This window comes from Amphibalanus amphitrite, unplaced genomic scaffold (genome assembly GCF_019059575.1).
Source record: "Amphibalanus amphitrite isolate SeventyFive unplaced genomic scaffold, NRLGWU_Aamphi_draft 000638F_arrow, whole genome shotgun sequence".
In the NCBI taxonomy this organism is placed as follows: domain Eukaryota; kingdom Metazoa; phylum Arthropoda; class Thecostraca; order Balanomorpha; family Balanidae; genus Amphibalanus; species Amphibalanus amphitrite.
Genome location: NW_024882132.1, coordinates 108,777 through 134,801, shown reverse-complemented (window position 1 = coordinate 134,801; position 26,025 = coordinate 108,777). Strand labels below are relative to the sequence as shown.

The window sequence follows — 26,025 nt, the reverse complement described above, 5'->3', positions numbered from 1 at the left end:
ACGCTGTCCACGGAGCGGCGGCTCTCCTCTGACATCTGCAGCCAGACCGCGAAGGCACCGCCAGTCAGTCGTGCTGGCAGCACGAGCGCCAGATTCACCCCATGGTGCTTGCTCAACACCTCGGCACGGGTGAACCATTCCACTATGTCCGCACCGGTCCCTTCGCCACTGAACTCGGGTATTAGCCGAGGGTCGAAAGTGGCCCTTCCGCCGGACTCCGCTGCCGTCGGCGTCACACCAGCACTAGCACTCGCAGCTGCCTTCACTTTAGGCATGGCGCCGAAATAGCTTGTAGTCGAGTGTATTGGGTGCTTCTCCCGCGACCGTTCCAACCACACTGCCAACCCTCTCGCACGACTCGGCGCCGCCGCCACCGCGACTCGGCGCCCCCGTCGCCACATATGTAACAGGACACCCCCCTCTAGACACATTTGTCAGTGTCGGCTAGACGGCGTCCCCCAGGCGCGTCTGGGCCACGCGGCGTCTCAGCCGGTCACACAGAGCCACACATAACTATAAACTACAATCAGCAACAGCGCGCCTGAGGCTCAGCTAAAATGGCACATTGCTAAATTTAGCAAAAGTCCGCCTGAGGCTGAGCTAAAATGGCACATGGCTAAATTCAGCAAAAGCCCGCCTGAGACTGAGCTAAAATGGCACGTGGCTAAGTTCAGCAAAAGCCAACCTGAAACTGAGCTAAAATGGCACATGGCTAAATTCAGCAAAAGCGTGCCAGCGTTTCAGCTAAACTGGTATGTACAAGACGAAGTCAGCTCATCAAATCCGACCACTATACTTGATTGCGCTCAATGGCGTCCAACGAATATGGTGTGTGTGTGATGTGAATATAATGCAGTTGCATACAGTCACTCCCATCCTAATCCTGCTCTCGTTAGTCGGCAGCACTCTCAGTGGCTGTGGGATGGGCGTCCAGTCGCCGACTGCGACCGGTGCTGGGTGGCGCCCCGCCGTCTGACCCTCCCACCGGCACGGGCTCTCGGCCCGGGTCACGGCGGGTCGGCACGGTGCACTGCAACTCCCGGTAACGATCGGCGGGCCAGATGACGTCACAGTGACGTCAGCAGGCCATCGGACCCGGCGGGCCGTCTCCCATTCGCCGCCCCCGCGCCGGCACCGTCAGCCCGAGGCGACTGTCGCCAGCCCGCCCGGCTCCAGTGACCCCGAAGTCCGTCCGTCGGAACTCTGAGAGGACCGGCGCGACCGACGGGGTCCAGCCGCCAACGGACAGAGCCAACGGGCCAACGGGCAGAGCGGTCCGACCGGACCAGGCCGACCAACGAGGGACGGCGAGAGCCCGTGTCGCCGGGGACAAACTAGACCAACGGGCCCAGCCGGGGAACAGAGCGGACCATAACGCGGGGGACAGAACGAACAAGTCTGCCGGGATGACTGGGGGTCAGAGCGGACCAGTCCCCGGGGGACGGAGCGGACCAGTCCGCCGGACTGACCGGATCAGTCCGCCGGGGCTGGCCGGCCGTACTCAGTGTACAGAGCGGAGCGGACCAGTGCGCCGGGGCTGACCAGATGACAGTGCGGACCAATCCGCCGGGCTGACCCGAGGACTGAGTCCGCCGGACTGGCCGGATCAATCTCCCGGGGCTGGCCGCCTGTACTCAGGGGACAGAGCGGACCACTCCGCTGGACCGTGCTCCAGCTGGAGGGTCCGATAACGGTGCCGCTTGACCTTGGTGCAATCTCTCCACGTTAAAAAAGCACTATCGTCAGACCTTCGCGGCCCTCTTGGTGGTCTCAGGTAAACTCAGACTCGGTTTCCTGGAACCCGTTGGTTAAGCTACGTCCCTGCTCGTTCGGGGCGCACGCATGACACACAGCTGATAGCGTCCAGGGCCGGCACTGGAGGACGGGGTAATTTCCGCACCTGTCACTGCCTCCCATCCTCCCAGTCATACTGGCCAGAGGCCGGGCATCTAGCGACTGCCGGCACACCGCCGCCGGGAGGTAGCGGGGTGGGCGGCCCTGGCCCACAGCGAGGGACAATTGGACGCCGGTGGAGCCGTGTCCCTATCGACCCGTGCCGTGACACTGGCGGCCTACAGGAGGCTGACCGCGGGGGCGGCGGACAGTGGATGAGTCTGTCCGTATCGACCCGTGGCCCTGACACTGGCGGCCGGCAGAAGGCAGACGGGTGAGGCGGCGAGGCCCAGTGGCGGTGGGCGGTGCGGCCAGAGGACCGCGATCGGCCGCCACCCCACCGCAGCACCACGGGCACCACAGACACCAGAAACACCGGGCGGCCACCACCGACCTTGGCGGCGGGGAGCCCCGCGCCCGGCCGTGCCCCGTGGCCGGCGCCGCGTCCGCCCCGGACCGACTTTCCCCACCCGTCCGTCTGAATGTATGTCCGTCCGCCCATCCGTCCGTCGGCTGATGGTGCTTACCGGTCAGCTCCACGCCACCGGCCGGCGGCGGCAGATTCCCAGATTGTACCCGCACCGCCCGGCGACAGCGCCGAGTGAGACCCGTGTAAGTAGCGCCGCGCCGCCCGGTTTTACAGCCCACAACGGTACCGCCCGGCGGGACATTTACCGACAGCGCCTGGTAACCACCGCCGGGCAACACTCTGCTGATGATTAATGAATGACGACAAATTCCTTCGAAAACGATAACACGAATTCGCTTGTGGTAAAGACGACTCAATGAGCGTCAACGTTGTAAAAATCAATCTATGCAATATATAGTACATGCATGGCTGTGATCAGACATACCATACCGTGTATTTACAACCGCAAAGTTCCCACTGTTCGGTGCTCGCTTCACCTAACCATATCCCTAGTGGCATTGCATTACCGACACAAGTAAGGAACCCTCAGTGCATCCAGCACACCGTAATCCCATTAAATCCAACCAAGCCGCTTTCCACGCGTGGTGGTCATGTTCTGCGTAATAACTATGTATATCCCAGCTAAATGAACCACTCCCAGCACCGCTTCCTAAACGGTCCGTCCAGCCACCGCAGCCAGCCACCGCAAGGCCGCCGAGGCGTGCCGCTTTAATTACACATCGTGTGCAGCAGCCACACCGTGTCAGCTGGCACGCACAGACAGCGCGTGCTCGGCAAAAACGGGCCGTTTTCATGGCCGCGGCCTCAGCCGCCAAGTGCGACCCAGCAAAAAGGTGCGGGTCACGTGCTCTTGGCTGGAGCGTGTCCAGCGATGGCGTGCGATAGCTCTCTCCCCGCCCCCGCCCCCGCCTCCGCCGCATCCGCGGCACCTGGGAGTGGGGCAGGCAGCGGTCCGGGCTGGACCAGCCGCAGCGCGCCCGGCCGGGAGAACTCAGTCAGGGGCGACTCAGTGCCGCTCCCCCGACAGTGCGTAGCTACTGCCAGCTCGGCGTGCGCACCGCGCAGCTCCATCGACATTGACCCAAAACGACGGCCAACACAAACGGCCCCAGTCTCGGACAAATGCCGTGTCCGACTGGACACAGGTAACGAGCAGATACGAGGCGCAGGACACAAAACGGTAAAAGGGGGAAAGGGAGCATGGAGCATGGATAAGAAACGGAGAAAGGGAGATAAACACACTGAGAAATGGAAACACACACAGAGGGATAGACACATATACAGAGATAGAGACAGAGGATAGAGTGTACACTTACAGAGAGGTAGATACATACAATACAAACGTAGACACGGAAACCGACCGCGGTGACTGCGTCCGTCGGAGTAACTGTCGCTTCCGGCAAACTCGATCTTACAGCGCACTGCTCCAGGTCACACAGCGCAGACGAGTCGGGCGACTGAGCAGTGAGCACAGCACAGCACACGCCGGTCCCGGTCACACAGCACAGGCCATAGTTCAGAGTCCTGCGCAGTGCATTCTAGTTCCGGGATGCAGACTTTGGCCGTTCGGTGCGAATAAGCCCACTTTGCACAAGTTCAGTCCCATTCCCCCAAACTTTGTAAGGCTGGCACGGAAGGTACGTGCGACGCACTAACTCAACATCAACAGTGAAGCCGGCTTTGAGGTGCAGTGAGCGCAGCGCTGTAGATGAGCGATTTACACGACGTGGACATGACTTTGTGGTGCGCAGGTGATTTCACCGTTATTACTGCGGACATCAATGTAAATCCGCTGTAGCCGGTCACCTCACAAGCCGCTTAGGCCGCCCCCGCACGCCCGGCCAGCCCACATCCACAAGCCGGCCGGTCGGAGAGCGACGCGGGGCAGCGGTGGCCGCGCCACTCAGACCTACTGAGAAAGGACACTGCGCCCGACTGTGAGGGCAGTGCGTTCAACTGTGGACACTGCACCCGACTGTGAGAGCGCCTCTACTGTCTGTGAGGGCACCCTGCTTATGATGACACGCCGATGACGAGGGATCCTGGTCCAGGCAGACCAGGGAGGGAAATACGAGCGCCTTATGCAGTAAGGTATTCGCAGCTACCGGAGTTGGTAGCTCACAGCCCAGCGAGAACGAGCCAGTAGTCCGGTAAGAGTGAACCACCGGAACTAACGTCCGACGGCTCAGTGAGAAAGCGTTCATCCGCGACAGCCACGCCTCGGCCGTCGGCCTGGGAAAACGACGGGACGCCGAGCGTGCAAGCAGCATACCAGAGCTCTGACCAGTCATGCTCCTGTACCACCCAGCTCCATTCCCGCTTTGTTTTCCCGAACCGCCTTCAATGCACCAGCCTGTCAACACAAGGCCTTCCCAACCACCCTCTACTTACCGAGTCTGCCTTTGCTACACCCAGTCTTAGCCCCTCTGAAAAGCCTGCCTGCCAGGCCACATTCAGTCCCAGACCTCACCTACAGAGCCTGTCTTTCCGGGCACTGTCCACGGACCGTGTCGGGTGCCGAGCTCTGTCGTCAGCTGCGGACACTGTAAGACTCCACAGTGATACCGCACAACCCCACCTGCAGACACTGATTGCCGTGCGGGCTCGGTTCACGGCCTACCTGGAACACGGAGACGGTCGGAGTCGGCGGCGCCCGGGAGCCGTTCCCGTCCGGCAGAGCACCGGGCCGCCCGGCCAGCAGCGCTGCCACCAGCACCGAGAGCCACGCCGGTCGCATGGCATCACCCCATGCCGCCGGGCGCGCCCGGGGGTCAGCGACGGTCAGCGGCGGTCAGAGGTGGTCAGCGGTGTCAGCGAGAGTCAGCGGTGCAGCAGTGGAGAGGGGTGAGCCGCAGCAGCACCGATCAGACGGGAGGCAGAGTTGGAAAACACTCGCTGAGTGGAGAGCGGACGCGCCACAGGAGCCTGCTGACACCGCCGCCACACTGCTCAGCCGGCGACGTTCACAGTCTCTCCGTTGCACCAGACGGGTGGACGGCACGGCGCGGGCTCAGTCAGCTCCCAGTTCGGTCCGGGCGCGGTCGGTCGGTCGGTCAGGGCGGCGAGCTGACCAGGCCGGCGCGGACGGACGAGAGGAGGGCGCCGCGGCCGTCCGTCCGTCGCTCGCCGCGCGTACTGCCGACGACCACCGGCCGACGATCGACGGGTGCGTCGGTACCGACAGCGTGCCAAGTCGGGCGGCTGCCGGCGCCGACACCTCGCGGGGGAGTGCCCCACCACCAAATACACCGCGCGGACACCTCGCGGGGGTGTGCCCCACCACGAAATACACCACGCACACACCTCGCGGGGGAGTGCCCCACCACCAAATACACCGCGCGGACACCTTGCGGGGTGGTGACCTGCACAAATACACCGCCGCGCCCTACGTCAACCCGCCGGAGCGGCTAGACGCTGGGCTTCGAGGCGGTGCGGAGACTGGAGGCCGGTCAGCCAGGACGGCAGCCTGTCGTCGATTGCCACAAGACGAGGGTGGCGACCGCAGCTCGTGGTCAGATCAGCGGTCAGCCTAGGCGTCGGAGCAGCGGCGAAATCGGCGTCAGCTCAGCGGTCTACTCAGCGGTCATATCGGCGTCGGATCAGAGGCGTAATCGGCGTCAGATCAGCCATCCGCGGTCGACAGGCGGTGGCGGCGGCGGCCGGGCGCGTGCGACTGCCGCCAAATGCCACCGCAGCTCCGAGCCGCGCGCTGCACCCCACGGTATTGGTCGCCGCAAAGCCGACCAATAGTGATTGATGAATCAGCGGCCACCCGTCCGTCAGAGCGGCCACCGTGCAGCCGCGCGGACCCCGCACATTGGAAGGAACTGTTTACCGAGCCTGATCATCCCTCCTGCAAGGCCGTCCTCAGGATTATACCGTCGGTTTATGGTTGGGAGATCCAGCCGAACAAAAGTTATGACCGCATGGAAATTCTTAGTTCCCGAAATCGATTTAGGATTATATGCATTGCATGCTGCAAATAACATGTAATGATGTATTGCACGAAGTTCGGATTCGCTTTAGGGAGCGCGAGTCGTGGTACAACCGCGCGGGATCGCCAGGACTAGGATGAGTGGGCCACTGACGATCTGCGCCGAGAGAACGTTACCGTTTAGTTACCACAAATTGGGCTGCAGCGGAATTGGCGTTTGATCCTGGTGTTACAGGTTATTAAGCTGCCAGGTAGGATAGATGATCTGAAGCGGATCTGATGTTTCAAAGTCGTCCGACCTTGACTTCATTCCAAATCCTTCCTCCAGACAAGTGTGGTGACGCATGGTCGGCAGGTGCCTCCTTTCGTTCTCTTCTCACCACCAGCTCGGTCGGCCACATACCTCCCCAGTCGGACACACGCTTCCCCAGTCGGCCACAAGCCTCCCCCGGTTGGCCACACGCCTCCCCCGGTCGGCCACACGCCTCCCCCGGCCAGCACGGCTGAGGTGCCGCGGACCGGTCCGTGCCCTCCCGGCGCGGCGGCCGCTCTCCCCTCCCCCTCCTCCAGCACGACCGTGACCTATCGACGGGGGTCACGGCCGGCCCGCCGACCACCGGAGGCACCGCGGGGTTGGGCCGACCACGCTCAGAACTCGACCGCCCCAAAGAGGAGTTTTGAGCCGTCATGCTGATGGAACAGGCGGCAGCGAGAGGCTACTTAGGACGAGTTTCGCAATACGAGGAACTGCTTCAGGTGCGGTGTGGGGAAAACAGGACGATAACCTGATTAATCGATGCATATCAGCATCGACCAGCGGCATTTAGCGCCGCCCCAAACTGGAGCGTTTGCAGTCCTCGGCCGAGCGGAGCTCACACGCGCCGGAGAGCGATCCGGCGCGGTGGTGCCGCAGCCCGCCCGGAGGTGAGCCGGGCCGGTCGGCCGGCCGGCGCTCTGGGGCGCTCGTGAGTGATGAGAGCAGGCGCCGGGGGCGGGACAGCCGCGGCGCTGCACCGGCACTGCGCCGGCAGCGGACCGCGGACAGCAGACCCGACTAGCTGCTAGCGCCGGCAGCGGTCCCGACGCCACTCAGCCGCGGTCACGGCGTCAGTAACGACATACGATGTATAATACGCCGCGGCTTACATGGGAAATTAATAACGGCCGGTATCGCATTCCGCAGAGGCTGGCTGGCGGGCGGCGGCCGTGAGGGCAAATCGAGGTCGCCGGGTGGGGTGGGTGCGCGCGGGTATGTGAGAACGGCCGGGCGGCTCCGTGGCAGACCGGCCGGCCGGTTAGCGTGGCGGCCACACCGCGAGAGCTGCGGGGAGCGGGGGACGGAGAGACGACCGCGGCCGGCCCGCCACGGACCCTCTGCCGGCGGAGCCGGACCGCTCCGGGCGGCTCCGGCACTCCGGAACCGTCCGGAAGTCGGCGGACAGAGGAGCCGCTGGAAATGCGCTCGGCCGCCGGGCCAACCCAAACAGGCGCCGACGGGGGGTCTGCGGCTGACCCGGGGTCGTCGCCGGTCAACACGGCCCGCAGTGCCGGTGGCCGCGTCAAAACACACCGGCCGCGACTGCTCCGGCAGCTCCGCGGGCCGGCGGACTCTGCTCGGTCGGCTGCGGATAGTGGTCCTTATAGCCCTACCTCCCCTCACTAGGCGCTGCTCACGGCTGACGTATCGTCACTGGCCCACGAGCCTCGCTCCCGGTCCACCCGGCCCACCCCGTGTCCAGGTGAGCGCTCTCACTCGGTGAGAATGTGACCGCCCCTGACACCGTGAAGACACGCCGCACTGGTGTCGGTTCAGCAACAGTCGCCGGCTCGGGCGTCGCGCTGGTAATAGAAACCCAGCCGTAAATAATCACCGACAGTTTCCATTTGAGTCACGGCTGGGAGAGGGCGGTGGCGAACCTCGACTGTTGGTAACCAGTGACGCGCAATGGACAGTGGACACGCGACTGCATATCGCAGGCCCAGAGCACGTGTTAGTGGGACGGCGCCACACGGTCCGTTCATGAAGATATACACTAAACAGGAGCAGCTTGTGAATGGCATACAATCCAACACAAGGCCAGCGATACATAGCTGTACATAGCTGCGCGCTGAGCCTGGGCTAAAACACAGGTCCAGAGAATAATGGCTGACCCGAGAATCCGATACAGTCGCGGCGGTGGACCCCAATTATAATGGCTGGCCCGGCCGCGCGACACAGCCGCGGCGGTAAGCATCGATTGAATCGAGCAGCCAGGCGTCAACACTGTAATAGGTAGCCATGGCCGACCGGCTCACTGCGGTACGGCACCGCCAGCTGACTGCGGTACGGCACCGCCAGCTGACTGCGGTACGGCACGGCCAGCTGACTGCGGTACGGCACCGCCAGCTGACTGCGGTACGGCACCGCCAGCTGACTGCGGTACGGCACCGCCAGCTGACTGCGGTACGGCAGCGACCCGGCGCCGGGGAACACGACCCTGACCCCAGCCGTCCCAGCAGCGGACGGAGCACGGCCCTGGCGTCCGGGCGCGTCACGACCCCGCCGCGCAGCCGCGGTCCGCAGAGCGGTGAGCCCCCACCGTCCACTACGCAGAGTACGGCTGCCAAAATTACCGACACAAGACACTAGAGAGTCATCAGTTGACTGCAGCACTGAGCATGACGTCACATGACTGCGTCCATATTATCTATCCGCATCTTATCAAAGCACGTCAGCGCCCACTTATAGTAGTGCTGATCGCTCTCAGTTTTATGGACTTTCAGATATCGCTCCTGTTTTGTCCCTGACCTCCAGGAACTGAAGATGAGTGCGAATTTTCAGCTACTGCGGGGACTGGCCGTGCTTAGTTCGGCCACAATTCCCGGTCCTGTCGGAGAGTCACACCGTGGCGGTCCCCGCCCACTTTCCTCCGCGCCCGGCAGCTAACAGAGTCCCCAGCCCCGCCTACTTCCCTCGGCGCCCGGCAGCTAACCAGAGAGCCCACAGCCGGCCGGCGCGGTGACTGTTCGGAGCCGCCACTCCGCCTGGGCTCCCTGTTTGCTCAGTATACGGCCGCGTGGGCTCTGTACGGCGGCCGCACAGTTCCGGCAGTTCCGTATAGTCAGGCCGCCACCGCTGTCGGGGCCATTGTTTGTGGCTGTTTATCCGGGCCGGGCCACGGGAGTTGGCCGCCCACTCCGAGCACAGAGTCGGTGCGCGGCGCCGGCCGACAGGCTCCGACAACAATGACCGGCCCCTGGCCCGGGCAGCGCAGAGCAGGGCACCTCTGTGGCTGCTCGTGAAGCCGCAGAAGGTGCCGATGGGATAGCTGGCGCGGCGGAAGCCAACGGCTAGAAACTGGCGTCTGGTAAAATGTAGAGATTATATTCAGCTTTCTGTAAAAGCGTATTTTATTGCAGCTGATTGTGCTAAGGAAGAATCCATTGAATGAGGACACCACCATTTTTTGTTTTCAGATAAATAAATAGTTTCAGGTATCAGGATCACCGAGCCCGCCGCTGCACCACGTCTGCCGCGACTGCGTGAGAGCCGCCGCCGTCCGTGCCGTTCTTGTTGTCGTTTTTTAGTCGCGGCCGGCGCCACCTCAGCGTCCGAGTCTGTTGCATCAGCGCCTCTCTCGCGCCGTTTACGATCGCGCAACACAAAGAGCGCGGCGCCCGTCACCGCTGCCCGTGACGGGCCGATTGGGCCCAGTCGCCGCGACCAATATGGCGCCGGCTCTAATCCGGCTCCGGCGGCGGCGGTACCCCGCGACCCTGGCTGGAGCCGGAGCCGCTACCTGGTCCGCCGGTGTCGGCACCTGAACATACGTCCGCGCGGACTTGGCCGCCAGAAGGAAGCCAGCGCCAGGACAGTGCTGGGCGCGGGGCCGGCCCGAGAATTCTGCACATAGAGGCGGTGATGAGCGGCCGGCCAGCTGCCGACGACGGTGACGGTGGCCGCCGGTCCTTCCGGTCTCCCACCGGCCCTAACCCACACGTGCCGCCGGGTGCCGGGCCGGTCTGATCCCGACTCGGGGGCGCGGCTCCCTCTGCTGTTTGGAGCCGCCCGCGGTGACCCAGATCCGCTACGTGTGAGTCAAAACAATAAAAAGCCCGTGCCGGACGGCGGGCCACTTGCACTGGCGGTCGGCTGACAAGGTCGGAGGCGGAGCGCTAACCCAGATGACCGATGTGGCGGCGAGCGGCGGAGCCAGCCACCGAGAGCCTCACGGCCGGGCGCAGCCCAGCGCTACAGCCCAGCGCCGCGCGGCTGGTATTCGCGGCACGCGACGCCGTCCCGCTGGCCAGCGCGGTGCCAGGAACGCCGCCGAGCGGCCGCGCGCCGCCACCAGACATCCCCAGAATGGTGCCGCGCTGGCTGCCAGCGACGGCCGCGCGATGTTCCGGCCGCCGCCGGCCGGGGGTTCAGACGGGGGAGGGGGGGGGGGGGGGTTCGGACGTCCGGCCGGACACGCGACACGCGAGGACGGCCCCCGGGCGACAGGTGTCGGCGGCCGACCCGTCGCGGCTGACGGCTGAGCGGCCGGCGGTCTCGGCGGCTCGCAGACACGCCGCAAGGACGCTTTGGGAGCGGCGGTGACCGGCCGGGGTCCGGGGAGGGTACGTCACACGGCGGAACTCACCTCGTCCGACTCGCTCTTGTCGATCTGTCCGTCAGCGTCATCGTCCAGCTGGACATGCAGCGAGCGGATGGCGTCATAGACGAGCCTCTCCTCCTCCGAGTCGCCTGCGGGGGTGGACCGGGGGTCACTGACACAGACAGGTCACTGACACAGACAGGCGGGTCACTGATAAGCCGGAGGGTTACTGACACAGACAGGTCACTGACACAGACAGGCGGGTCACTGATAGGCCCGAGGGTTACTGACACAGATCCAATAGACCAATTCCAACGGCGGGCGCTGCACCACCGTGTACCCAGCCACGGCTCCAACCGGGTGAGTTGGAGCTCCACTGGGTGAGCTGGGGGCGTGGTTGGTACAGCTGCCTGCACTGTCGTCTGCGCTACGGTCCAAAGTGGGTGGTTAAAAACGGTCGCTACTCGGATACATTCCTCTCAATGATTCTATAGTGCATGTAGACCGATCAAGAATCGTTCAAACTTAGGTGTGGTGCATGGCGGGCCATCAGTTTCTTCCGCTATATCATGTCCGTTGCTAAAGCGGTCGCTAAGTAGCATAGCAAGCATGGAACGAGATCCCGGGAAGAACCGTCACTGTGCAGCTGTTCCGGAATATGTTTTGTACATAGGAGTACACACACCGGTATACAACTAGCGAACCACCATAGGAACATCAGACAACTGATGAAGTGTTGCAACACGAGAGGACCGAGGTCCGGAGCGACCAGCCAGGCCCACGGCCGCGCCGTCCAGGAAATGTTTCTCAGGTGGACCACCTCAGGCGTCTGTGGCACGGCGCCGGATCGCCTCTCAGAGCTCAGAAAACTGATCGCGTCCCGGCACAGGCATCCGGACCCGGTCGGCGCCGCCGGCGGCTTCTCGAGCCGCGTCCCATCACAGAGCGGCGTCACCCCGCGCTCAAAGGCGCGGCTGAGAGCCACTACCGGCCAGCGAGGTGAGCCGGTGGGTGCCCGGCACTCGGCAGCGCGCTGCGAAACCCTACACTGGCGAGGTGAATTATATGTTCTGTCGGTCAGTTTCGTACACGATCATCAATCTGTTGAGCGGCGAATAGTTGACATACTTGGCGTGTGCCACGCTCTCGGTTCAGAAGCGCGGGAAACCTACTACGGCAGAATAATTCACCCGGCCTTCAGAAAACTGTCAGCCTACAAATTCCACACAGTCCGCGTATCTGGACAGCTATGCGGGCTGCGCAACTACCGTAGTGGCTGCGCAGTGCGCAACTACCGTAGTCCGTAACCTGTTTCCCAAAACAACGCCGACGGTTGAGGCTGCCTGGCGGCGCTTCCACCGCGGCGGGTGCGCCGTCCCGGCACGGCGGGTGCCGTCGCCGCCCAGCCTTCTGTGACGAGTGTGGCGGCACTGACTGACAGTCAGTGTTACATTTTTCAGACTTTTTGGTGGCAAATCACACCTAATGGAGAAAATATTTTCATCCCTAAAATATGAATGACCGACTATACTTCATCTCTGAAAAAAAGTTTCATGTATTCCCAACAGCTAGTTTACATGTCACTTGACAGTTGATGCACCCACATCCTTTTGTTTCACACCCTGTCAAGATCCTGACATGAAATCCTGGTTTATCAGTTGGCATAAAAATTGGCATTTACACCATTTTGCAAAAATACTTCAGTTATTTACTTCCTTTTTTCTCATCCTAGGATTTCTTTTTCTTCATCGGCACACCCAACCAATATCCAATTTTAGAACACTGACTGACAGTGGAGAGCGGGCGGGCCGCCGGCCGACACACGGCGCTTCCCGCAGCTGTCAACACACCGGTAACCGGGGCACGCGCGGGTGGCTGCCCGCAGCTGGGCGCCGCTGCCCCCGGCCACCGGCGCCGCTCGCCGATGGACCCGAGGTGGCGGCGACGGGAGGGCGCCGGTGCGGGACCGGTGGAGCGGGCCCGGCGGAGTCCCGGTACTGCACCTTGGTGGAGCTCGCGGCGGTTTTATTGTTCTGCCAGATTGCCAAATTATCTAAAGGTTAGTTCAAAAATCAAATTAGGAATATTTAAAGAAAAAAGCCAGGGATACGTGCATAAGGCTGATTATCATAAACATTTTATTATGCATGTTTTCATTTTGTATCGCTTTCACCATTGCTATGCCAAAGAAGAAACTCTGACCACTCGTGTTGTGCAATAGCTGGTGCTGTTCTGGAGCGCTCACAATGTGCGCCCCCAAGACGAAGATCATCTAGGTGCACATGTCGCCTCAAAACGGCCATTCGGACAGAGAAAATAGCGCGCCGCTCGACAGACATCAGGCATCTATCCTCACTGGTGACGGACAGGAACGCCACGATCGTTAAAAGACGAACACTGGCCAGACAGCTCAGTGACCGGACAGACAAGGCTGACAGACACAGCTGACAGACACAGCTGACAGACAGCTGACACACAGCTGACGACACAGCTGACAGACAAGGCTGACAGACACAGCTGACGACACGGTGACAGACACAGCTGACAGACACAGCTGACAGACACAGCTGACAGACAGCTGACAGACACACCTGACCAACAGAGCTGACAGACAGACACAGTTAACACTTAACAGACACAGCTCTGTGACCGACAGACCGACCCGACCTGACCCCGCCCCGACCACTCGTCGACAGTCAGTCTGACACAGCTGACCGGGCTGTGTCAGACAGGTGGTTCCTCCCGCCCCGCCCCGACCGCTCGTCGACCGATCGTCGTCAGTCAGTCGGACCAGCTGACCGGGCTGTGTCAGACAGGTGGTTGCGGGCCGGCGGCCGGCGGGGACCGGTCAATACTGGGGACAGCCTGTGACGCGGAGTCGCATGGCAGAGTCGGACTCCGATCAGTCTGTGGCGCGGGGTCATGGCGGAGTCAGACTCCCATCAGTCTGTGGAGCGGATTCGCATGGCAGAGTCGGACTCCGATCAGTCTGTACAGCGGCGTCGCATGGCAGAGTCGGACTTCGACCAGTTCGTGGTGCGAAGTCATGGCAATCAGACTCTGACCAGTCTGTACAGCGGAGTCACATGGCAGAGTCAGACTCCGATCAGTCTGTGGAGCGGAGTGACATGGCGGAGTCAGACCCCAACCAGTCCGTACAGCGGAGTCATATGATAGACTCTGACCAGTCTGTACAGCGGAGTCACATGGCAGAGTCAGGCTCTGAAAAGTCCGTGGCGTGGAGTCACATGGCGGAGTCAGGCTCTGAAAAGTCCGTGGCGCGGAGTCACATGGCGGAGTCAGGCTCTGAAAAGTCCGTGGCGCGGAGTCACATGGCGGAGTCAGGCTCTGAAAAGTCCGTGGCGCGGAGTCACATGGCGGAGTCAGGCTCTGAAAAGTCCGTGGCGCGGAGTCGCGCATCCCGACTGAACGCTGGCCCGGCCGTCCGATGTCGCAGGCAGAGCCGACACCGTCCAATGTGGCCGACTCTGGAGACGGATACCACCGCCCTGTGGACACTGGACAGCCCCGCCACGGTACGGTGCAGCAGAGAGCGCGGCTGCTGCGCGGTTTGTGACACTCAGTGTCGGTCAACTCGGGGAGCGACCCGTGTATCCAGCACACGGCCTGGGCACATCCGGCAGGCCAGGCGGATCCCTACCTGTCGACCCTCCAGCTGAGGTGCCATAGGGTAGTGTCCACTAGGGCAATAGCCCGTTCACCCCCCCCCCCCCCATCCCCTCTCGACAGGGTCGCGGGCGGTGCGCGTCCGCGTCCAACAGGTGCTGCTCAGGTGAGGACTCAGCGTCATGGAGGTACCGGCAGTCCGTTCGGCGCGGACCGGCAGTCTGTCTGTCGGCGCGGACTGGCAGTCCGTCTGTCGGCCTGCAGTCCGTTCGGCGCGGGCCGGCAGTCCGTTCGGCGCGGACTGGCGGGTCTGTCGGCGCGGACCGGCGGGTCTGTCAGCCGGCCGGCAGTCCGTTCGGCGCGGACCGGCGGGTCTGTCGGCCGGCCGACAGTCCGTTCGGCGCGGATCGGCGGGTCGGTCGGCGCGGGCCGGCAGTGCGTTCGGCGCGGACCGGCGTATCTGTCGGCCGGCAGTCCGTTCGGCGCGGACCGGCGGAACTGTCGGCGCGGGCCGGCGGGTCTGTCGGCGCGGATCGGCGGGTCTGTCGGCCGGCCGGCGCGCGACTCACAGTTGACCATTGTTGGCTGCCGCCGCCCGCTCATCATTCAGCTCCAGCCGTCGCGGTCGACCCGCGCCTCAGAGCCCCCTGACCAGTTCCCAGTCGTGACGGGTCGGTATTCCAGAGCCGGGACTGCCGCGCAGGCCCCCGGGACGGTGTCGAGAGGTGCTGCAGACCGCGGCACCACCGGCGACCGATGTGCAGCGCCACAGCGCCACCGTCGCCGGGTCGAGGCACTCGAACCGACAGACGCTAATGATGAGCACGGCGTAATTGTGGGGAGTGTTCCCAAACAAAACGTAGCTGACGTGCTTGCTTAGCCATGTTCTCCGCTTAGCTTGGCAAGCCGGCGGCTTGGATTGACAGCAGAGAGCTACCAGGCCACCAGGTAATCGTTTGGAGCGATATAGGTCAAAGGAGCCTGAGATTAGTGTCCGTAGATGAGGTCTCTTTGGCGGCGGAGTAGGGAGCACATCTCGCCATATAGCGCTCAAGTAGACCAAAGAAATAGGCATTTGACGACGGTAAATTTCAGTTGCGTGCAACAAAACTGCGCGAGGCGGGAAACGGGAGTGCCGTAAGCCACCATGGAGCTAATTTTCATGCAAATGCGAGTGTACACAATCCAGCTAGCTCTGCTTTCGAGTTGTATAAAACAGGGATGCGGAGCCGGAGCCGGAGTCGGAGCCGGAGCCGCCGGAGCCGGCATATTTTGCCCGGAGCCGGAGCCGGAGCCGGAGCCGTGAAGCAATATCGCCCGGAGCCGGAGCCGGAGCCGGAGCCGCCAAAAAAGGGGGCGACTCCGGCTCCTTTTTATTTTTTGAAGAGGAAAAAAATAATAATTGACCTAGTTCGGTTTGACAGTACAAGGCAGTAAAACATATGGACTGGTAAGTACGTCATGGGCCATCAAGTGAATGAAAAAAGCCGAATATCCCCAGTATCCCACAGTACGCAACCAACTTCCTGTCTGCTCCTCCCCTCCCCCCCCCCCCCACGTCTACTGCATCCCCAGAACATGAGGACCGGTCATCAGGTGACGGCCATTGTTTTGAAGCCAGTGCAGTGGACTGCGACTTCCAGCACCGTCTCCCCCCCCCCCCCCCACCCCCCAATGCAGCCGAGACGGGTGTCAGCTTGCGATGGTTCAGTGAACTCCGATTCGCGGCGACTGCGTTTCCAATGCCATCGCTTCCGAGTCCTTTGTACTGCCAGTTGTAATACTGCCAGTTCTCTCCAAGGTGCGTTTGCGCGGGGACGCGGTGAGCCGGTCATGGCAAAGAGTAACGCGTATAAACATTTTGTGCCGGATGGTAACGGGTCGTTTACATGCGGTGTTACTGATGACGATGGCGAGTCGTGCGGGAAGGTCGTCAGCGGAAAAAAGGAGGGAAGTGGAAGCACTCGTGCCTACAACATGAAACGCCATTTGAAGCGCTACCATGCAGATGTGTACCAAAGTGTCATGGACGCGGACGCACTGCCAGCGAAGAGCGCACGCACAAGCCAAGCCACCGAATCCGGAAAAAAACAGCAGCAATCTCTGGACAGGTCAGTTTTATCGCCCTCTGCTGTATTTATTAGTGTACACCTATTGCGTTTACTACATGCTCGTCGGCAGTGGAGAGGGTGGGTGGAGGGGGGAGGACTATATACGCCAGTTTTTTAGTATAGTTCTCAATTCTCATGTTTACCGGCCGGGATCGCCACGAAATTTTGCAAGCGTTACCATAATTAATTTGATGCCCTCCCCGAAAACTTCAAGACCGTATCCCCATGAAGCGTGACCTGTAAAACTGAAGTGTTGGTCATTCTCACGGCGCATCAATCGGGATTTGCGTACTTAGCGCGCTTCAGTGCCTGCAGCTTGCGTTTGATCGCCGACATGCATTTTGCCAGCTGTTATCAAGCCGAGGTCATGGCATAGGCTGACCTTGTTACCTTTCTAAAGTCATCCGCGGTCAATGACGTCAGATGAAGTCACATGACGCTTTCGAGTTTAAGTGCTGCCTGGGATATTTACTCGCTCATTTCATTTTAAACTACAAATTTTAAGGTTAAGAAATTTTAGCATCCATTTATCGCTAAAAACGAGTTGAATTGTGGCTAACGAGGTCGTAACTCGTAATATGTCCCAAGAGGCGGAAATTAATTATCTCTAACGTCATAAAAGTTGTGATCTGATCAAATACGAAGCTTAGGTTCGAATTGTACGATAGGTAGATATATGTGCTCAACGGACCAAAAGCAAAGCGCTTACCTGGAGCAAAGCGCTTACCTGTGGTGACATGTCATGCATTTTCGGCCCTAAAATGATAAATCGTCGAATGCTAGTGCTTGTTGGGTACTATCGTATTTGGCCTAAAGTACAAAATACTAGATAGCTTTTCCTTTTGTCCTCAGGTACTTCGAGAGCACCAAGGTTGTCATGAACATCACGAAAGATGAGTTCACGAAAGATATAGTAAGCATGGTAGCCAATGATTCAGTTCCTCTTTCATTCTTCTCTTCTTCTGCTGGATTCGGGAACATCGCTGGACCCATTGCCAAAAAGCTGAAGGTCAGCCTGGACAGAGAGGCGGTCCGTGACATGGTCGTCAGCAAGGCCCGACGATTGCAACTCGATATAATTAAAGCGATGAAGAATAAGCCGGTGTTCCTGAAGGTCGATGGAGCCACTAGGCTGGGATCGAGCTATCTGGCCATCAACGTCCAGTACGTCGAAAACAGCAGGTCGACCACCAAAACGCTGGCCGTCGTAGACTGTGCGGGAAAACACTCGGCAGAAGCGACAATGAAGCTGGTGAAAGAAGTGATGGAGAGGTATGAGCTCAGGAAGGACCAGATATTGGCTATTGTAACAGACAATGCCAGGTCAATGCTGAAGACCGTGGAGCTGCTGAATGACGAAGAGCAGGAGAGTGGCGAACACGAGAACATCAATGCAACACAGGAAGAAGATGCTGACGATGATGACGATGACATCCTGGCCTTGGTTGTAGATTCATCTGATCAGTCCGCCAGCGCATCATTGGACAACACTATCTACACGGTGCGGTGCGCCGTTCATACGCTACAACTGGCTATCCGCGATGGTTTGAAGCAACGAGGGGCAAGCACGGTCCTGGCACAGGCACGCAGCGTCGTGAAAAAGCTCCGAGCACCAAACATGCTATCATCCCTAAAAAGCAAGGGTCAGCTGCATCCCATAATTGACGTCGAGACGCGATGGGGTAGCAGCTATCTGATGCTTAAGCGGCTGCTGACCCTGAAAGATGTGGTGCAAGACTATGCCGCGGTAGCGCCCGAACTTCACATGCCAGAAAGGATTTGGCAACAAGTCCAGCAGTTGGCGGACGTTCTAGAGCAGCCCTATGCCGTCACCATTCGTCTGCAGAGCGCCGACCTAACAGCAGGAGTGTTCTTCAAGGAGTGGTGCAGGCTCCGAGAGCTGCTGGAGAAAGGAGGTGCGATCGGTTCTGCCATCGCGGCAAGCATGAAACAACGTGAGGAGAAGATGCTGGAGTCGGATGTTCTGCTCGCTGCCATCTACGCGGACACGCGCTACCGTATTCTTCTGGGCGAAAGGTTCGAGAGGGCCGGACAAGCATTCGAAAACATCGCAGATCGGGTTCAGCAGGTGCATGGAACAGCTCCAGCAGTCGACTCCCCCAACGCAAGCATCACTTCTGAACAGGTACCCCTTTGATTTAATTTACTATTGTTGTTTAACATTTGATGCCCGGCTGTTTTGTGCATACAATACAGGAGTTTTACTTTTATTATTACATAAGACATCGAATATAACTATAAAATGTGTTCAAATGAAAGGAATGTTTGCTTTAGTTTTTACAACTTATCACATCGCATATTGACAGTTCCATCTTAATAGTTCCGCGTATTTTACGAGCCTTTTTTCTGCGCGGTTTAGTCAATAGTCAAAAGTAGAAAAGTAAATGAGCTGGCTGTGGTTATGTTAATTTATTCCATGAAGCCCAGTAAACAGCATTAAATGCCATATGTACCTACATTGTACAGTCGTCAGCACATGCTACCCAGCACCTTCACCGCTGATGTACCTAATCATGTCTAGGATTCTGGGTAGCAAGTGTAAGCGACTGTGTAATGCATACGTACGTACTATTTGCCACTGCAATGAAAAAAAACGTGGCTAACAAACGGTTTGCGTACATTCTCCACAGGAGGATGATCCTTTTGAACGCGAGCTGGATCGGCTGGAACAAGGACACAAAGCGCAAAAAAGAGCATCGACATCCACGATGGAGGTCGCCAAAATGGACTTCCGAAACATGGGGCGCATGAAGGGAGCCACAGTGTGGGACATCATAGAGCACTATCCCGATCCCCTCAAGTCAACCAGCATGGTGATGGCCGCCCTTCCAGCGACGCAGGTATCGGTAGAGAGGCTGTTTTCGGCTATGAAACTGCTGCTCACCGACCTGCGATCGCGTCTGAAGGAGGACATTCTGGAGGCCATGCTTCTCATCCGCTGCAACAGCGAATAAACAGCACACAATGAGGGCGGTCTGTCAGTTCGATCTAGTCAGGCGCATACCTACTATGCGAACGTTGTCACTTACTATCAGCAACTCTGAGTGAGTGCAGGACGAGACGGGTTTCCTGGTTCCGGCCATTAATGCCTCGGGTATTTTTTTTTTCTGAGAAGGATACTTAACACATAAGTCATGCTCATAACATTTCGCCACGTGCTTATATACTCTGTTCGCTGATTGCATGTGCTGTTGAGAAAAATAGCCTTAGTTGTTAGTTGTTATGCAAATACAGAAGCAACGTGTACCAATCCAATTTTTCTTCCACCCGTATTTAATTGATTGCATAGGGGATGTACTGAGTCGGAGCCGGAGCCGCCGGAGCCGGAGCCGCCGGAGCCGGACCATTTTACTCGGAGCCGGAGCCGGAGCCGGAGCCGCCATAACATTTCACCCGGAGCCGGAGCCGGAGCCGGAGCCGATTTTTTTCTCCGGAGCCGGAGCCGGAGCCGGAGCCGTCTGAAATTTCCACGGCTCCGCATCCCTGGTATAAAATAATTATCCCTCATAGGCCTCGGGCCTTCGGCCTAGCTTCTGCAATTGCCGAGCTCGAGCCACTCTCCACCACTTCCCATTTCCCATAACGTTAATGAACGGCAGGGACGATCTCGCCACCCTGTCGGCAGGGACGTTACCGGGCGGAGGCAGGGTCGGTACCGGGGCAGGGTCGGTACCGGGGCAGGGGGCGGTACCGGGCAGGGGCGGAACCGGCAGAACCGGTACCGGACGGAGGTAGGCCCAGAACACGGCCGCCCTCAGTACCTCACGCGCGGGGCGTTCGGTGCACACTGCACAACCTCAGCGGCGCTGTAGCGCGCGCCCGCTCCTCCATCCGCCGCCAAACGAACGGTCTGCACGGAACACACACTGCCACCCACCGGCCCACCACGCACTGCTGCGGTGTTCCATACAAACTCACTGAGCGAGCGAAGCAAGAATACTCGACAGCTAAGCAGTCGGAATCCACCAATCAAAGTTCAACACTCAGCTATAAAGTCTGAAAGTGTGAGAAACTCATTCACAATGACCGTCAATGGTGCTTCTCGGCTGTTGCCAGCTAACAGATATAGATGTCACAAGAGACGACTGAGAAAAGTGTCACCAATCGACCGATAGATCAATTGCCAGCGAGGACACAAAATCACCAACTAGTCTACAAATGTCACCAACCGACACGGAGACCTGTCACCAACCAATCACAGAGCAGTGAAAGGACATCACCAGCACTGGAAGACCCCGGTCACTGTTTGTCTGCTGGTCGGTCGGGGAACGGTCAGAGCCCGTCTTCAGTGCTAGTGGCGGGCGGGGCCGTCCCCAGTGCCGTCTGCGGGTGTCACTGGGACCCGCCGGGGCCCTCTGCGGGTGGCACTGTGACCCGCCGGGGCCCTCTGTTGGCGTCACTGTGACCCGCCGGGGCCGTCTGTGGGAGTCACTGGGACCCGCCGGGCCCGTCTGCCGACCACTGTGACCCGCCGGTGCCCGTTCGTCCACCGCTCGGCAATCACAGCCGCTGAAGGATGGCCGCTGGCTATCGGTGGCCGGTGCCCGTCCACAGCAAATCCCCCCCCCCCCCTCCCCCCAGCAGAGGTGATCTGCTCTCCAGACCGCCCCAGGCAGGCACCGGCCCCACCCACCAGCACGCAGGGCTGCGGAGCCGATGGATTTTCAGTGACTCCGACTCCATCTTAACCCGCGAGTTGCTGGGGGGGGGGGCGTTAAACGCCCCCACTTTTTTCGCCGGGCCATAGCATAAAAACGGCGCGCCGCAGGCGCGCCAAATTTTGGGTACCTGTAGGGAATTGATTGAAGTGTATTGTGACAAAGTTTCAAAAAAATCGGTCGGAAAGTTTTTGAGATATCGAGGTTTTAGTGACGTCATGATTTCTGAGTTTTCGACCAAAAACGGCATATGTTCAAAAAATCATATAAAATCACAGAATAGACATACAGACATGCCGTAAACGCCATTAGACTACCAATACCATGAACAATCAAATGGCTATCTTCGATTATTGATTATCGTTCCGCATTTTCCAAAATCTTGAACTGAATCTTGACAATTTCTCGTGACTACTTCACGCCCATGATACATGCATTTCTTCAATTGGACTTTTTGAGCCAAACATGTACACATATGATAAAATGAATGTCACCATCGTGTTCTACGCCCCAAATTACCCACAAAACATGTGTCACAGGCTGCGAATATCAGTTTTGATTTTCGGGGATATGTGCCTACCCGGTTGACCTGACCTTGACCCTGACCTATGCTTGACTGACCCCTACATGGAGCTGACACTCTTGTTGGCCTTATTTGATGGATTGTGCACCGTTTTGACAGAGTTTATGACGAGAGGCGCCCATTGCGAAGTCCTGAAGTCCATGCTACTGAAAGCCCGATTTCAGGTGTTTGACCTGACCTTGACCCGACCTGTGACCTCAAAATTCAACTTTAAAGTACTCATCTGAAGCGTCTCGTCGCGTTCTTTCGTTTGCCGCCTCGTGCGTTTCGCTGCGCCTATTGGTTCTCGAGTTATCGGCTGGGGGCGTTTAACGCCCCCCCCCCCCCCAGCAAACGGTGGGTGGCGAAATACCCCAGCAACTGCCGGGTTAACAAAACTGACTCCGCCTCCCAAGTCCCGCTCAATGTTGGAAATAAGGTCCTTTGCTGGTCCCAGTCGGGTCCAAACGATTTTGTTCTCCTTTACAAATGTATACTACGGCACCTGAAATTTCCTAAATTTCCAGCCCATGCGTGATGAAAAACTGCTATTATTACATATAAAACGTGCAGCTATAGCATTGAGAGAACACATTTTATCAACTGTCACATTTAGTAGGCCAAACATGTGATTTTCCTGGTGAGTGTTCTACAAGCTGGCCGGTTCTCCGGACAGATTTTATTCTCCGGGACCAGGACCAAAATTCACAATTCCAACATTGGTCCCGCTCCAACTCCAACTCCCGCTTCGACTCAGAACATCTCTCTCAACGATGGCATTACACCGAGTTGCAGCTCCTGTCCGCCCCAGATTTTGATAGGGAGTCCAAGCTCCAGTAAGAGTGGCCGCATCCAACGAGGACTGAAGATTGGTCTCAATGCCTCGGGCTCGGTGGTGGGGGTCAACACGAAGAGGCCCAGCATTCCGAGGGACTCACGATCCTCTACATGACCCTCAACCCCCTCCCAAACAGCCTTCTTCTATTGCGAGGTCATCCGACGGTCGAATGGGCTCACAATGGCCTCCGAGATCTTAGCGCAGGAATGAGAGGACCTCGGCCGGTCTGAGTGGACCCAGGAAGCTTCAATATTCAGAGCGGGCCCACACTGATCGGACCCCTAGGAGTTACGACCATCACGACCTACAGAAACTCCAGCTCCGATCCGACCCGTCCTCAGCGACTGCTTTTTTTTTTTCTTTATGCTTGTAATCAATAAGTGCCGAACAACACGACTGTTCGAAAACGGACTTAAAATGCTACAATTAACAAGCTAAGGGCATGACTTTCAGCCGAGGGATGTCAACTACGACCCCGACTCCGGTCAAAACCACTGACTCCGACCGACTCCGACTCCGACTCGGCAGTCCTGTCACCAAGGAGCGGCCCAATCAAACACGCCGGACACCAACCAGCTGTCAATACAGGTCGACGTGCCACCTTATGTTCCCTACATAATCGACAATCAAACATGCTAACATGATTAGGGGAGACATGGATAAAGTTCAGACATAAGGGTTTTTACTCACACATCCACCAAACTGACTGGCCAAAGTTAATGTCAGAGATACCAGCCCCGCGAGCAGAGCCACCCGCCGACTGACCTGAGCCCCTGTCGGCGACGTCCAGCGACGGGTCGTCGCCACAGATCACCAGCGGCACCACCAGCAGCAGGGCAGCGCCGATGGCCAGCAGGCGCAGCGGCGCCCGCCCCACGGCCGCCATGGTCGCGGCTCCGTGCCCGCCTCCGACTCCCGCTCCTCGGCCGGCTGCCGGAGACAAGTCAGCCGTCACCTCGTCACCGTGGTCGTGTGTAAAATTCAACTCTCCATAACAGTTAAATATAGGTCTGTATGGTTTATATAGCCTTGGTCTGTATGGAGGTGGAGGCTCCTGCTGGCATGGGAATCGAATTACACCAATATCGTAAACATTAGGCACAGTGTGTACTGGTAAATGTAACGCCCCTGAAGGCTTTATTCCGACCTCTCATAGCGTTTTCTCAGCCTCTAAGGGACTCAACCTTCTAGGGTGCAATGCAATAGCCTCTGATGATACTACATCAGTGTTGGAAAGAGCTACATCTAGTCGGCAGTGCCTAATTGATACTAAAGATCCTTACGCAGCCTCTTGTGGGCCGAATTCCATCACATATGGCCTGAAACAGTTTTGTATCGAACATTAGCAATGGGGAAGGTCTTATTTTAAATATCACTCGATGTACCACCTTAAGGGATGGCATTACTATTTCTCACTAGGTAGGCACAGTTAACACTGAACATAGGCGCGGGAACCGGGGGCAGTTTGCCCCCACAACTGATGTCCGTTACTAAGCCATTCCGCACAGCACTTCACCAAATCTGCACCGCACCAGGCCTCTGAATTTGCACTGCACCACACCAAATCCGCACCAGCCGAACAAGCCCACACCAAGATCTTGTCGAAATTGCCATACTTTACAGACTGGTCCCCAGCAGAAAGCTCTCTGCAAATCTCAAGAAACCTTCAGCAGCTTCCAGTCAGTTGAGACTTAAGAGGTCCACATTTGACTGAAGGCTCTGATCCACAATTATGGCACATGTCACAATTACGAACATAAACATAGGACCTTTGGCAGTTAATTTTACACTTCAAAAGTAAATAAAATCACATTGTCATAATTTTCTAATATTACTTCTTAAAATAAAAACAAATTGAACAGGTATTATCTTAAGGTGAAAATAAGTTATAATTGCTGAAATTCAATTTGCGCTCAGGTTTCAACACAAGAAAGAGGACTGCAATAATCGATCACTGCTGACTCCATAAAGCAAAACCAAACACTGACTGAAAACTTACCTACTCTCTGATTGCTCTGACTCGTCCTTGTCCTGTGTCGGTTGCCCTTTCACTTCCGACAATGACGATACCGAAACGCCGATCAGAATTGGAAAGGGGAAAATGCCCCTTTGTCTGCCTGAGCCTCTAAATGCCGAATATTGATATCCACTGGCGGCTGTGAACCTAAAATGTTGCAGACCCGCCACGAAACTGCCAAAACATCACCAGCATCTACCCACAAACTCCACACACTCCTCAGTCCTCACCTCAAACCTCCCAACTCCCCAGTCAACTCAAGATATCATATTCAACTCTCGCATCGCCCAACCCCAAATGGTGGGACTAAATGCTTACTTTGAAATCTAAGCTACGTTGCGGCATTGGTGGTTATGTGCGGCGTGTATGCCGCATGATTAGTAAGAGGCGACCACTAAATTAAAGACTCAAACGCTCCGACCGGTTCTCAATGAATAACACTGCATACCAAAAATGCCAACCGCTCTCGTCATAAGATATTCAGCTTTAAATAACTAGGTTATCTACATTATCATTTTGAACCAAATTAATACTTTCAACTTAACTCACTCATTCCTTCCTTTGTTGTCTCCAAACAGTCGTTCGATTGTCTGGAAATCGTATGCTAAATCCCGTACCTGTATGCGACTGGTGCATATAAAGGCCGATAAAAGAATTTGAATAGGCTCTGGCATGCGATTTCCTGGCTACCCAAAAAAGTCTGTTTCAGTCTTGCTATCAAAACATGACCTCACCCGCACAGGGGGGGGGGGGTTGATGCAACCCCCCTAAGGTTTTTCGCGAATAACTCGCTTAAAAAGCGGCTGATCGCGACGAAACTTTCAGTACCCTCGCATTGATCAATTTAACACCCATCCTGAAAATTTCATGACCCTGACCCAAATGACCTTTGACCTGTGACCTACTTTTCGAGACCATGTTTGGCCGGAACCGCGATTCAGCGTATGTCGGCTCGCATTAGCAGCGCGTTTGCAGTCTTTTCGTGGTTTCAAGCGTTCAAACATGTGATATGATGTTGCCCCCATGCATTAGGGTGGGTGTCAAGGTCACCTGAAGGTCAGGTCAGGTCATTGACCTTTGGTGACCTCGGTTCACTTTTTCGAGTTTGACATGTTTCTAGGTCAGTTTTTTCGAGCTGAATTCGAATTAAGCAACCACATGAACGTTTACAAAGTAGTTTTGGTGCCTTCGTAACATGTTACGAGGCTGTCAGAGGCGGTTGACACCTACTACAAATACCTGGCAGGACCTCTACTGGTTGACCTGACCTGACCTAACCCGACCTGGCCTAAATGAATGAAGACATCATCTGTGATCAAAACTAGCATGATGTTCGTGATCAGCACCCCGAAAA

At 57.8% G+C, this 26,025-nt stretch overlaps 1 protein-coding gene across 6 annotated transcripts in view; it reads right to left on the bottom strand.

The window, feature by feature from the left end:
- Positions 1-24,996, bottom strand: part of LOC122363758 (stromal interaction molecule homolog) — a 45,143-nt gene extending 20,147 nt beyond the window's left edge. The window contains exons 1-3 of one of the 6 annotated variants that reach the window (XM_043333374.1): positions 24,902-24,996; positions 23,420-23,584; positions 10,883-10,986 (exon numbers count right to left, since the gene is read on the bottom strand). In XM_043333374.1, the coding sequence (XP_043189309.1) occupies positions 10,883-10,986; positions 23,420-23,540 (225 nt within the window). In that variant the 5' untranslated portion in view covers positions 23,541-23,584; positions 24,902-24,996. Of the gene's footprint in view, positions 1-10,882; positions 10,987-23,419; positions 23,585-24,653 lie in introns of all 6 variants that reach the window. The other 5 variants (XM_043333373.1, XM_043333370.1, XM_043333368.1 and 2 more) reach the window with 5 other exon arrangements.
- Positions 24,997-26,025: the final 1,029 nt, after the last annotated feature.